Source organism: Strix aluco, chromosome 15 (genome assembly GCF_031877795.1).
Source record: "Strix aluco isolate bStrAlu1 chromosome 15, bStrAlu1.hap1, whole genome shotgun sequence".
NCBI classification, from domain to species: domain Eukaryota; kingdom Metazoa; phylum Chordata; class Aves; order Strigiformes; family Strigidae; genus Strix; species Strix aluco.
Window position 1 is genome coordinate 7,415,705 of NC_133945.1, and position 13,409 is coordinate 7,429,113.

A 13,409-nucleotide genomic window follows, 5' to 3' on the forward strand; every position below is an offset into this window, starting at 1 on the left:
TCGCGCTCCCAGAGCTCAGCATCCCCTAAAACCTCTTTTCTAAGCGCGGCCGTCGGGGCTGCAGGCCCTGGGCTTGAACCATCCCCTTCTCCGCTGGCGTTTGGAGCTGGTCCCACCTCCCGCCCGGCTCCAACGGCGCCGCTCGGCGAATCCCTCACCTCACACAAGAGCCTCCATATGTCGAGCGGCTTCGTGCCGGCTGCCTCCAAGCACCTGCACTGCTGTAATTAAGAGTCATTTAGGATTATTGTAAATAATTATTCCGTCTCGGTGGGATAGCAAGGAATTCCAGAAAAGCACCATAAAAGTAATTATTAATAGTGCTTTGGGGACAGTGGCAAACTCCTTCCATTGCAGTTTAAGCAGCAGACTGGAAAGGAGGGGAGGTGAATTCCCCGGCGCTGGGCTGAATCCTGCCTGGAGGCGCCTGGGACGCCCCGGTGGGTCCCTCGGTGGAGGGGGAGGCTGCACCGTGCAGCTGCCTGGGCTGTTACTGCTGTAATTATTTAGCTTTGCCGGGAAAGGCAGAGTCCCCTGTGCCCAAACCCCCTTCTCAGTGCCCCAGAGCTGAAGAAAAAGCGGCTGGTGGCTGGTGACAGTAACTCCCTGCGTGGTGATGGAGTAGGGGCTTGCGGGACAAGTTGGAAGGGCTTGAGGCCACAGCAACATGTCGGGGATGAGTTCGGAGAGTCGCTCCTGTGGCCCCTTGTCCTGGCTCTGCCCCAGCTCCCACCCGGGCCCCAAGCCACGGGCCAGCACCTGTGTGAGATGGCTGAATACTGGGGGCATCAGATCCAGGTACTAAAGCCACCATTTTGCAGTGGGAACCACAGCTTGGAGTGCATTAAATGGGGCTCCACCAGGCTAAAAAGCAGCCAAGGGGCTATTTTACTTTATTTTATGCTAGCAGAAATGTAAACGGGACGGGACAGGCATCTCCTGCTCTGCTGCAGCAGGAGCCCAGCGCGGCTGCAGCTGGAGACACAGGAGAAACCCCTGGAGATCCCCCAAAATACACAGCAAGTGCTGAAGGTGGGTTTGACGTTCTGAACCATCTCCTTTGTAAAGAGGTATTTGTTAAAACCAACACGTTTCACAGAGTAGGAGCTTTGAGCAAACTGCTGCTAGGGAAGGGGTTTATTACAACGCTGGGAATTAAACTGTGGTGAAGCCCCGGCAAGGGGAGTCCTGGCCCCGCACAGCCCCAGGACACCGCAGGCCATCGTAGGACAGTCAGGCAGCTCTTCCAGGGAGCTGCCCTGCTGCCAGGGGAGCAGAGGAGGGAAAGCCTCTTATTTTTTTAAATTTCAATTATAAAACTTTTTTTTTTAAAAGGAACAAATTTAGAAGGTATTTGTCCTTGTCTGCTCTGGAGTGGGGACAAAAGGAACAAGCCTTTTCGTATCACTTTCCCAAAGAATCTTTCCAGATTCACGGGGGGGCTGAGGCACTGCAGAGGGGGGTGAGCTGCAGCCACGGTCCATCCTCAGCAGAGGGATGAGCCATGGGGATGACAGTGCTGCCCCACTCTGCTGGAGCAGAGGCGTCTCTCCAACTCAAGTCTCTGCCACTTGTCACCTTCCTGACCACAGGTTTCCAGCCAAGGAAAGAAAAATCCAATTTCAGGCAGGAACCTCTGCTGCTAGAAGCTTTTTTGGCAAACCTGTGCTTTATTAAGCTAAAAATAAGCCTAAATCAGACCGTTTCATTCCAAGCAGGAGTGTGAAGCACAGGGGTTTGCAAAAAACGTTTTCCCTGCCTGTGGTTACAGCTTGTCGTGCCTTCAGGAGCGCTGGGGTTGGGCTGCTCTGGGATCCATCCCTTTCCTGGGCCTCTTCCCCCTGCCCCAGCCAAGCACAGGGGATCCCACAGGCAAAAACGCAGGAATAAACAACTCAGACCCATGAAGAGCTCAGCCCAGGCTGGCAGTTTGCTGGCAGCATGGAGAGAACACACGGTGGGTCTGTACTGTCCCAATCCACACCACGGTGACAGCCCTGTACGAAAGGCATCGGATGCTCAGGGACATCAGCAGAACAAAATAACCTTTTCTTTCTTATTTCTGAGCTCAGTTGATGTACAGGCAGCTTGCCTAGACTGGGATATGGTCTCCATCCCATGACGTCCCTCCTGCAAGGTGTGGGGCACCCAGACATCACCCATATAAGAGCTTCAGCTGGGAACTGCAGGTTCAGAGCTGCTCCAGCCAAAAGCAGAAGAAGGGATTTAAAGGGCTTTTGCTGCCACTGAGCAGCTGGCGAGGCTCACTGCCTCCCGGGGACCCGACCTCCCTGGCATAGCCTCCCCGCTGCGGCAGCCTCCCGAGATGTCTGCGCCGCCGAGACCATCCTGGGGGCTGGGGACATGGAACAGGCTCTTGCCAGAGTGGGAGGGAAGGACAAGGCAGGACCCTGGTCCTGAGAGCAATTAGTGAAGACAAGTTGTCTTCTTACAGTTTGCTGGATGCAAACCCCTGCTCTAGAGTCGAGAAGATGGTGGGGATGCTGATGGGGATGTGACCATCTCTCTGAGGCTGGGGTGCGAGTCTTTACCGTGTGTCAGACCACGGGGAACTCGCTCCCCTCCAGCAGCTCTGATGTTCCTAACCAAGAGCGTCTGATTGTGCCGCGTGGCTCCAGGCCCTTCCCTCCCGCCTGCCAAGGCCGAGGTCTTCCTCACTGCCTCCTGCTACATGTAGCCATCCCGCCCCCGGCCCAGCCAGGCCTCCGCTCCTTCCTTCCCACTGGGCTCCATCCCCCATGGCGCAGTGAAGCCCAGGGTGCCTGAGAGGTTGCCAGGAGCCTTTGCCTCATGGCTGCAGGGCAGGGGACTTGCCTGTCCCCTCTGCCAAAGTCACACATTCCCAAACCCCGTGAAGCTCAGCAGGACCCAAAACAACTCCTTCCATGAGTCTGCAGAACATCCTGGCAGTGTGGGGAGAGTCAAGCTTCGACTGAATAATTTAAGGCCAGATGATGACCATGAATTGCTCCCTGATGTCTCTTTTGGGGACAGTCACCTGGACACTGAGGTACAAAACCCCCCCAAGCTCCCAGAACTGGGTCTTCAGCCCAAGCCTGGCCATGACCAGAGGCACAGAGAAACAGTTTAACATCACCCAGTGTTAATTTTCCTGCTGATTGACTCTCTGCAGCGTTAAGCAGTTTCCACCAGGCTGTCTGCAAGGGTTGCGCTGCTTAAGATCGGAAGGGAGAAGCGCCGGGTAAATGCAAGTCATTATTGTTTAATTGGATCAATTTCTATTTTGCATTTTTAATGATAATTCAGTCATGTCCATTTGTCAGCCAGACTCTGCCCCACTGCTCTCCGCTTCAACAAAACCACAGCCCACAGGGACGGCAGCGCTGCGTCGGTCTGGGCTCGCCCCGCGCCGCTTCGGCAGCGTTCAAGGAACAGGGATCAAATGAGGATTAAAAACAACCATGTTGAGGAAGGGGCAGAGGAAACCATCACAAAGTGATTTGAAGAGACTTCAGATGGTCTCTGTTTCAAGGTTAAATCTCAGATGGCATTAATCTGAAATTCTCTTTGTCAGGCTGGGGAGTAAAAAAAAGCATTTAAAAAAAAAAAAACCCAACCAACTCTGAATCCATCCCCAGTGCAATTAGATACCACCTTTAATCTGTCAGTGTTGTGAGATCATACAGGTTGCATGAATACTAATAAGCATTTGATATTTGTACAAGCTTTCTTAGGATGAATAATTAAATTGACTTTATCCATTAAACCTTCCCTCTTAAGCTTTAAATACGTGGCTGCGTTTTAATGGCTGGGGCCATCTCATCTCCCACACGAGGAGGCTTAGTTAGACATTTTAGTGCAGCCTGGCAGAGCCGCAGCACTGGCAGCACAGTTGGGCTGAGATCTCCATGTCTTATTTTTTTTAAGCAGCTCAACATGTCTACCTGCTGCAATCCTGCTGGGACCCTCAAACTCACGCCAGGTGGGTGCTCGATCCTCTTCCAGCAAAATGGTGTTCATGTAGGCAGCCCCGCTCCTCCCATGGTGGGTTTTAGCCCTTTCAGTGGGGCCAGCCCCAGTGCCACCTCTCTGCCAAGGTGGGGAGGGGGCAGAGGGGTTGCTCTGGGCTGAGGGACATGCGGTGGCACAGACGAGCTCCCTGGTTCAATGCTGATGAGTCCAGGAGGGTTTCTTACCCAGTTCTGGGGCTGTGACCAGGCTGGGCTGCTCCTTGCGCCGGGACCCTTCACTTGTGTGCGCTCACTCGTAGGTCAGGGCTGGGTTTTTTTTTTTTCCAGCTGTGGCCATTGGACTATCCAGTGAAAAAAAAAAAAAATCTGTTAGTGGGGAAAAAGAGAAAATGACAGCAATCCTCATTATGTCACACCACGGGGAAGGAACCAGATTAATTATTTGAATATTTGATTGAAATCCCCTGGAGCAGCTTATTTTTGATTCCTCTTGCCGCACTCGGAGGCACAGGCTGCCCAAGGTCCATGGCGATGTCTCCAGGGTTTGCAGCAAATGCAGGAGCAGAGAGCAGCTCTCCCACCCGAGTCACCCCCCGAAAACACAGCCACCCCCAGGGTGCAGAGCCCACACGCAGGAAGGGGCTCGCTTCCCCTCCCCAGAGCCTGGTTATTGCTCTTACTCCTTATGCCCTCATCAAATCCGATGGCACCACTGGGAACCAGCTTCTCCAGTCCTCCTCACCCTCTCCCCCTTCCTGCCTGCATGTTCATTTATTCTGACTGGCTCAGACCGAGGCACTAATTAATTTTCCTCATTAAAAAAAAAAAAAAACCAAACTCACAAATGGTAACAAGTTCCAATACAAATTAATTCTTCATAGAAGACTGGACATTTCACAGCTTGTTGGCAGCAACACCTCCGGTACCCAGAGGTGCTCTGCCTGGCACAGGGCTGGTGGCCACATGGGCAAGGGGGTGTCAGAGCTGGACCCCAACCTGCTAAATTACCCAGCATACCGAGGGGGAGCAGAATACTGAATATTGAACTGTCTACTTTGGCTTTTTGCCCTGCTTTTCTGCTCTTGGGGGAGTATTGGTAAAACATACTTGGGCTGAGGATGGAGTGAGTCTCCTCAGATTCACACCTGGCCCGGGGTTACGAAACACAGTGTGCCCCCCCCTACCCTGGCAAAGCCCCCTCCCCACCGCGCCCAGGGTGACAGGGACCCTCCTGGCACAGCCGTGACCCCTCAGGTCTCATTTCCCGGCTGGCTCACTGCATTCAGACACATTAACGCAAAAATTCGCCCCACCTGCCTTCTCCCAATTACCTTCCCACCAAAATAAATCTCTGGGTAAATATATTCAGCAAGAATTACAGCAAGAATATCCTCCTCTGGTATGTCGTTTGATGTTATGAGAATATCCTCCTTCCACGCCGTTTGATTTGAGCAGCAGGTGGGCAGAGCTCTGCGAACAGAAGTAACCGGCTGTTAAGACAAAGGGCAGGGAAGCTCTCTGCAGCCTCCTCACAGAGAGAAAATGCAGGCAGGGATGAGTCAGGCTGGCAATGTTGTGCAAACAGTCTAAAAATACAACGGGTTTATTGCAGATTAATGGCACCATAAAATGTATTTCACTGGCCATTTAGCAGGTGTTGATCGTAAATATTTGGGATTAAAAATAAACTTTTCCGCTGTGCCACTGTATTGTCATTTCTGTCTCACCCACCTTCCCCCAGCACCTGTTGGAAGCAGCAAATCAGCCCCGGGGTTGGTTTAATCATACTTGAAAAGGTAATGATGACAAAGTACCTGCTTTCTGGGTATCTCCCCGCAGCACAGGACTTCGAAGCGCTTTCTCTCCCAGGGAGCAGCGAGCAGCAGCGCCCGGACCTGCCCCTCCCATCAATTGCTCTTGCAATTACGCTGCAGGAGCCCAGAGACAGGGTGATGGCCAACAGGCGTGGTCCGAGATACCCAGCACCGGCTGTATCACCCTCTGTCACTGCCTGACGGCTCGTCCCAGGACGAGGAGAGCCTCCAACCGCTCCCCCACTCCGAGGGCCAGCTCAGCCCTCACCCACACAAGCGTGGTGTCAATCCCTATGGAGCACCACCGTGCTCCGACCTCCCCGGGAGCCCATCGCCCCTGGAGCGAGGCAGCCTGGGCAGCCCTGGGGGTCAGGTCAAGGTACGTCGGCTTGATTCAGAAGCTCTTAGTGACAGAGCTCCAAGCAATTTGGATTTTTCCAATGCCTGGCTCTTTCTGGGAATGAAGACAACGTAATTTCCATAGCTGTTTAACTCGCCTTGCGTGGGGAGGTCAGTGCTAAAGGGACTAGGAGTCGTTCTTCTGGAGCCGGGACCCGACGTGGGCACAGCATCTGCAAGAGGTGACAAGTCAGGGAGCAGCAAGCAAGCGTGCTTCCTCCTGTGGCTGCAGCCCCAAACACCCCTGGGAGGCTTCCCGTTAGTCCCTTCACGCCTCACAGGATCAGGGCAAGGCCGAGAGAAGAGGTGAATGTTTTGCATGGCCAAGAGAAATAGCAACATCGTTAAATAGCACCCACGGAATCGCTGCGATCCACCAGTTTTCATCAGGCTTGGAAATCAAACTCTCTCATGGATCATTAATTAAGTTTTCCAGCAGTGTAAAAACACTTCCTTGCTTGGGATTTCATTCTACTCACAAAGATTAAAAATGCAACTAATTAGAACAAGACTGGCATGCAAGGGAGGAAAGGTAAAAAAAGGTCTCATTATGACTGGGAGGGGACAGAGTCCTTCCACAAGCAGGTACAGATGACTCATAGCTGCTGAATAGCCGTGCTCCTTCTCTCTGCCACGGGGAAGGTCTCCCAGTGCTGATATTAACTCCTCCAGCAGCTGTATATCACTTGCCAGGCAAGAAAAACATCCTTAAATTGGCTCTTAGCTAGCTCTGAGGTAGCTGGTAGCCAAGTGTAGTGTTAATTAAAACAGCCTTGCTAGCTACATCAGACAGCTGGTCAAGAACTGCTTTATTTCCTCCCCTGATAATTTTCAGTTCAAATGAATTATTTTTTCTGAAGCATTTCTGAGGGACAGGGGAGAAAAAGGATAAAATTTCAGCCATCCCCTCCCATCCCTCCTGCTTTTCTCCCATTCTTCTCTTGGTCAAATTTGCTTGCTGAATGTTAAAAAAAACTAAAACAAACTCAGATAAAACCTGGAAAATCGAGTTGAAATAGCTGTTGACAGAATAAGTCTGCTGGAACATGGAAAGTATTTTTTAGCATGAAGTGTAATGGTAGTTTACTTTCAGCCCAAGATAAACCACACCACCCCTTTCAACAGAAGAAGTGGTACCTTGGGGTGTCCTTTTGCCTTAAGGAAAGACACCTGCCATGAGCAGCCCACTGTGTGGCACTGCAGAGAGCCAAAGCTGCAAAGCCATCTCCACCAGCTCTGCCAGAAGGGAGACGAAATGGAGCTTGTGGATGAGGACAAGGACTGAGGCGTTGTTGTCCCAGCCCTGCGAGTCTGCATATTTGCTCAGCCCATGTGCGAAAAGTCTCTGACTCGTTGCAACCACAGCACAGGAAACCCAAACTCGCACCGAGCCAGGGCTTCCTTCATTCCTCCCATCCTTCCCCGGAGGGTCTGGCAGCAATCAACTGCCCCCTGGATTGTTCTCAACGAGGGGAGCACCGTCTAGGAGGCAGAAAGGAGGCGAAGGGATGAAGCGCAGCACATGGTGGCCGAGCCTCCGTGCGTGTGGGCAGCCTCTGTGGGGAAACAGTAAGACCTGGTCAGCAGATTTCAGCGGTTTCAGCTCTGCAGAGCCTCAGCACACTCATCTGCCTTGTTTACCCATAAAATTCACTCCCTCCTTTTAATTAGAGCAGGCTAATTAAACCAGCACAATCCCATTTCCTCCCCTTCCCACAGTATGTGCGGCCACATCCAGACAACGATGTTATCGAGGCAGGGCTCTGCTCCCGTGAGGCCGGGGGAATAATCCCCTTGCTGCGGGACACTAACAACCCTGTCGGCCTCTCCCTCTCCTCACACAGCGTGGCTAGCGAGGGCGACCCTCCGGAGACTACAAAAAGCACCATTTCCCACCGATCCCGAATGCTTTTCCTCCCTGGGAAACACCTCGTGGCTCTGGGAGAGGACGAAGCGGCTTCGGCCTGGCCGGTAGCAACATCTAGTGGCCACGTCCTCGGCGCCTGCTGATGAGGGGAGGCCCTAGTCGCCTGGCTGGGCTTTAAAAAGAGCTTACTGGGGTTGAGATTGGCTACTCTTAAAAAAAAAATATATCTAGAAAGTTCAAAATATCAGCCCTGGCCTCTCAGGCCTGGTGGGGTGGCCATGGGGGTGAGGGGGCTGCCGGGCCAGGCCGCGGTGAGGGGAGCCGCGCTGCCGGCGGGGCACGGCCCGCACCGGGCGGACGGGGGGGGATACGGCTGGTCCCGGGACGGGCTGCCCGATTTTTGGGGCGATCTCCCCCGCGTTTGGGAGGCGGAGAGCCGCGCCGGAGCTCGGCGAAGCGCCGTTCGCCGCGGCAGTGTGTCCCCGCCGCCGCGCCGTCCGTCTCCATGGCAACGGGGCAGGCCGCGCCCGGCGCCATGGCGGCCGCCGGCAGCCCCAGCGTCTTCCTGCTGGCGGTCAACGGGCAGATCGAGAGCGGGCAGGTGAGCGGGAAGGGGGGAGCCGGTAACGCGGCCTTGCTTCGGTCCCCGGTGCCCTAAGGCGGCCCTGTCTCCGCCCGGAGGCCTGTAGGGCGGGCTGGGCCTCAGCCCCGACCCGAGCAAGGCGGGCTGCCCTCAGCCCCAGGCATTCCCCCCCAACACAGCCTCTCTCCCTCACAGTTCCCCGGATTTGACGATCTGTACTGCAAGTTCTGCTTCGTCTACGGCCAGGACTGGGTTCCCACCGCGGTAAGGCCCCACCGTGCGCCCCTCAAACCCAGCCTGCCAGCCGTGTGTGCTGGGCTTAGCGCAGGCCCCTGGCTCAGGCCACATTCCCCCCGCAGGGCCTGGAGGAGGGCATCTCCCAGATCACCTCCAAGAGCGAGGTCGCACCCACCACACTCGTCTGGAACTTCCCCATCGACATTACCTTCAAGAGTACCAACCCGTCCGGCTGTGAGTGCTGGGGTGGGGGGATGCAGCTGGCAGAGCAGGCGCCCCTCTCACACACGCTTCATTTGCAGGGCCGCAGATTGTCGTGAGCGTCTACGGACCTGACTTCTTTGGAAACGATGTGGTCAGAGGTTATGGAGCTGTTCACGTTCCCTTCACACCCGGAAGGTGAGGTGACAACCTGGCTTTCAGGACTGAAACGGAGATTTTTTTCCAGTTACCATGTTGTTTCAGAAACAAAAATGTTCCCGTATCTCCATTTCATGTCTTGTCTGGTACAAAGAGCATAGATTTTCTAGCAGCAGCCCCTGGTTATCAGATAATTTTTAGTAACCCTGTAGACAACTGTAAAGTCAAAACTGGCATGTAGAAAGCCCAAATATGCAGCACAGTGTGCTACTGCTTCCCCATCACTCTCAGCACATGGTAAGCTTTCGTTCCTACCACTGGAAATGGGGAAAGATGCGATCTTCCTATGCAGACAAACCCTTTCTTCGTGGAAGGAAAAGTCTTATACTTTGAGCTGTTCAGTCATCTGATGTGTCTGAAATTCTAGTACCTTTATGAATATAAGTCTTGCCAGTGATGTTTTGTTCATTTCTTCAGTTCTGTGCACCTCATGTTTGTTTTAGGCATACAAGAACCATTGCTATGTTTGTTCCAGAGTCCACATCTAGGCTGCAGAAGTTTACAAGGTAATTATTAAATACTTTTTTTTTTTTTAAGTCCTTCTTGCACTTAGTCACAGAGGTATATCCAGCCACTCACTGTTGCATATGTGTGAATACTTTGTATCATCAGCAGATAGTTTTGTAGGTAAAATCATGTTTTGAGGTGTCTAGGTCTTTTGAAGAGCTTTCTTAAAACACATTAACTACCTGCCTGAAGTAATGCTAACCTGTCTTTTTTCATCCTCACATTTGAACACTGTTGGTTTGCAAAAGAACTCATTTCAGCGGAGCAGACTGATACATGACTTCTTGTAGAGTGGCAGCTCCACGTTCCACAGGTTGATTCATGTCCGTGATGTGACTCGCAGAGCTGCTACTTAGACTCATTTTCCTGAGCATTTTAGTTGTCACTGGACTCTGAGGAGGTGTGCTGCGGTCAGTCCACCCCTAAATCTCACTGCAGCTCAAGGCTTGTCTTGAAGGATAGCCACATTAAGAGCAACCTGGAAAGCAAAGGCAGAACGTGGAAAAATAATTCCCAGTTCTACTTTTTCTTCCGTCTGAAATGCCTTTGCTGTTAACTTTGTTACACACACACACCCCTTTCGAAGTAGCAGTCTATACACAGCAACTGAGGGTATTAAGGTTTTTTTCCTTCCATTTTATTGTTTAAGTACAGTCTGAATGATCTGATTGTTCGGTTGTGGATTGCCTGTACCAACAGAGCCCACCCTTGCACAGAGCCAGTCTTGTGGCACTTGAGCACTTTGGGTCAGACTCAGCATGAGAATCTCTGTGCCCAACAGTCAAGATTCAACTGATTTACTTCTCTGTAGAATCTACACTCTTAATTGGTACACTTTTGTATTCTGTGCACCTATGCTGTATTCAAAGTATCCAACCCTCTCTGTCACTCCAGGTAATCAAGAGTTGAACCAGTTTCAAAAACATCTTTGCCACAGAAAGATTCTGTCTAGCCCAGAAATAACTTGTATTTATCATAATATGTATGAAATTGGTTTCATTTTTTTCCTCAGAGAGACAAAACTTATCTTTGATCAAAGTAGATCAGCAATAAAGTGAATCAGTCTTCAAAACTCTCTACTGCAAACAGAAGCTGGGAGTCTCATTAAACCCCGCCTTTGTTTTTTTAGCGTGCATATAATGAACTGTATCAAATCTAAACACTAGTGAATATATCCAGTTAATGATTTTCTATTTTCTTCTCCAAGTTGGTTCACAGGGAGACGTCCGGAATTTACTGACCCCAAAGTGGTGGCACAGGGAGAGGGAAGAGAAGGTAAGTCCCTCGAGCTCCAAACTGCAACCCTTGCACGACAGCGGGCCCCAGCTCAGCCACCCACCTTCCGCTGATAAAGGAGACTAGTTGTCCTGCTGAGTCCATCCTGGAAACGTGAGGAGTTCAACAACTCTTCAAAAACCTTTCTTAACCGATTTTATTGACATCTGCTTTCTTCTAGTAACGAGGGTACGATCTCAAGGCTTTGTGACCATCTCCTTCAACGTAGTGACCAAAGATATGAAGAAGTTGGGCTACGACGTGAGCCCGAGCGACATGCAGAACCCTTCTCTGGTGCCTGTTACGGAAGGGATTCATAAGTATTGAACTCAGGCATGAGATGTTCAATGGCTTACCAAGAAGTTAAGCACTTCGGGGCTTTTTGTGGCAAAGGGAAATGAGTATCTGACTAAACTGAGAAAATTTCACTTTATTCCAAAAGAAACACAAGCCCATGAGGCTTTGGAATAATTAGCTAAGTATACTCCTTTCCATAAGCATACAGGTTGAAGTATTGTGGAAATTAATGTCATCAGATAACATTTAGCATTTTTACAAGTAATATTAGACTATCTCAAAGTAAGACCTGTAACAAAATATTTTTTATAACAGCCTTTTGTACACTCTTTATATACTTAAAAAATAGGAAAGTTCATAGTTGTAGCTGGTTTTGTGTATTTAAACATCATTGCAAACCCAGTTCTTATTATAATTATATATTATATAGATATAATATATAATTATATAATAATTATATAACGGTTTTTGTAGTAGAAATGGGAAATTGAAATTATTTCACCTTCTAAAAAGGAGGGAATATGGAACTGTTCCAGTGAAATGCACACACGCTTCTCTGTGCCATGCGCTTCCCTCTGCAAAAGCAGCAGCAGTTTTCTTTATAATCCCACAAAGTCCTTTAGAGTGTGTGCAGCTAGTTCAAACAGCTGTAGAAACAAACTGTAGAAACAAACCTTTCTGTATTTTCCAGTGAAGCAACCTTTGCATTTAGAACAACATGATGACTCTTCCATTTCCAGATTTTATTTCTGCATCAAACTTCAGGAAGGGGAAAAAAAGGAGAGCAGTTTATTTTGGAGGAGTTAGAGAGACTGTGGTGTTAAACATATCCTTGCTGCCTGGTTTTAACTTCTGGGAGAACAAATTGCATTTTAAGTGCAGATATTGACTAAAAAATAAACTTTAGAGAAGGCTCCACAGAGAAAGCGGGGTGTCAGTAAGCCAGCTGTGTGTGCAGTCATGAGCCTGTTCAGCTCCAGGTCGTGTGCCACAGGCACTGTGCTGCATCCCTCCAGCCAGGACGTTGCACAGGTAACACACCATGGCTTTCCTTAGCTGGTTTTATCACCAAAAGGCAGTAAAAAAAGCAACACGGGGATGTTCAAGTCTGCTACACTCAGGTTTTCTTTTCCCTTGTGGGTCCTCCTCTGAGCAGGACCCAAACGATGGTGGTTGGGGGTGACGGGGCCTCCAGAGCTGCTCGCAGATGGTCGCCCTTGGCCTGAAGAGCTTCTCCCCCCGTGTCCTGCCATGGCCTTTCAGTGAATCGCCCTCAGAGTGACTGGGAGTGCTCTTCTTTTAGGCTGAATAAACCCCGTTGTCTAAATACATTTGTTTGTCTTCCTAGTGCTAGGGCTTTTATGTGTTTGTGCCAGAATGGATGTTTGTAAGTCATAAATCATCCAAGATCTGCTCTTCTTCCAGGTACAAAAGAGAAAGAAGCTTATGATACACTGAAATGACTGTGTTGTCATTTTCATATTTAAATTTGGGCATGTCATCTCTTGTGTTTGACTGCAACTACCAGGGGATGGCTGTGAGAATGACTTAACACGATACCACCCTGGAAGTGAACTACCAGGACCTTGAAACTGTAGAAATACAAGTGGTTAACACACAGCGTTGAACTGCAGAGCCTCCAGGACAGGTATCAAACAAAGCAGCCCGTTAGAGATAGTTATTATTTCATGCTGAGCAGTGTGAATGAATAATTTCTGAAAAGATAATGTGATCACTGTAATTTCACTGTGCGCATTAGCAGCTTTTCTACTATTTATAAATACTTTTCCAAACATGGTTACAGATGATTTTTCATCTCTTATTTTTTTCCTATCTTGTTTTTGTTGATTCTACGCTTCCAGTAAGCAATTCCACCAGTTGTTTTGGCAACTGTTGTAATCTCTCAACTGAGTCATGTTGGAATCCAAATTAGTAAGTATTTCCTGTTGGCTCAGAGGACATGCAAGGAATTTTGTTTCCTTTTCAAAAGTATTTGGGAAGCAGTTATCTACAGTAGCAGGATAAATATCTGTGTTTGAAACACTTGAAAGGCAAAC

General features: G+C 50.0%; 1 protein-coding gene and 1 long non-coding RNA gene across 2 annotated transcripts; one reads left to right on the plus strand and one right to left on the minus strand.

Annotated features, from left to right (window-relative positions):
* Nucleotides 1–3,230: 3,230 nt before the first annotated feature.
* LOC141930294 (uncharacterized) lies at nucleotides 3,231–6,091 on the minus strand. The gene is made up of 3 exons (XR_012625253.1): nucleotides 5,768–6,091; nucleotides 5,333–5,423; nucleotides 3,231–4,294 (listed from the first exon to the last, which is right to left on the minus strand). It is a non-coding gene; the product is annotated as an uncharacterized LOC141930294 (long non-coding RNA).
* Nucleotides 6,092–8,508: 2,417 nt separating this feature from the next.
* On the plus strand, nucleotides 8,509–13,174 carry B9D1 (B9 domain containing 1). The gene is made up of 8 exons (XM_074841247.1): nucleotides 8,509–8,634; nucleotides 8,812–8,880; nucleotides 8,976–9,087; nucleotides 9,156–9,252; nucleotides 9,717–9,779; nucleotides 10,988–11,055; nucleotides 11,237–11,417; nucleotides 12,778–13,174. Exons 1-7 carry the CDS (start codon nucleotides 8,539–8,541, stop codon nucleotides 11,380–11,382), a joined length of 651 nt encoding a protein of 216 aa, XP_074697348.1. The 5' UTR covers nucleotides 8,509–8,538; the 3' UTR covers nucleotides 11,383–11,417; nucleotides 12,778–13,174.
* The last annotated feature ends 235 nt before the right edge of the window (nucleotides 13,175–13,409 follow it).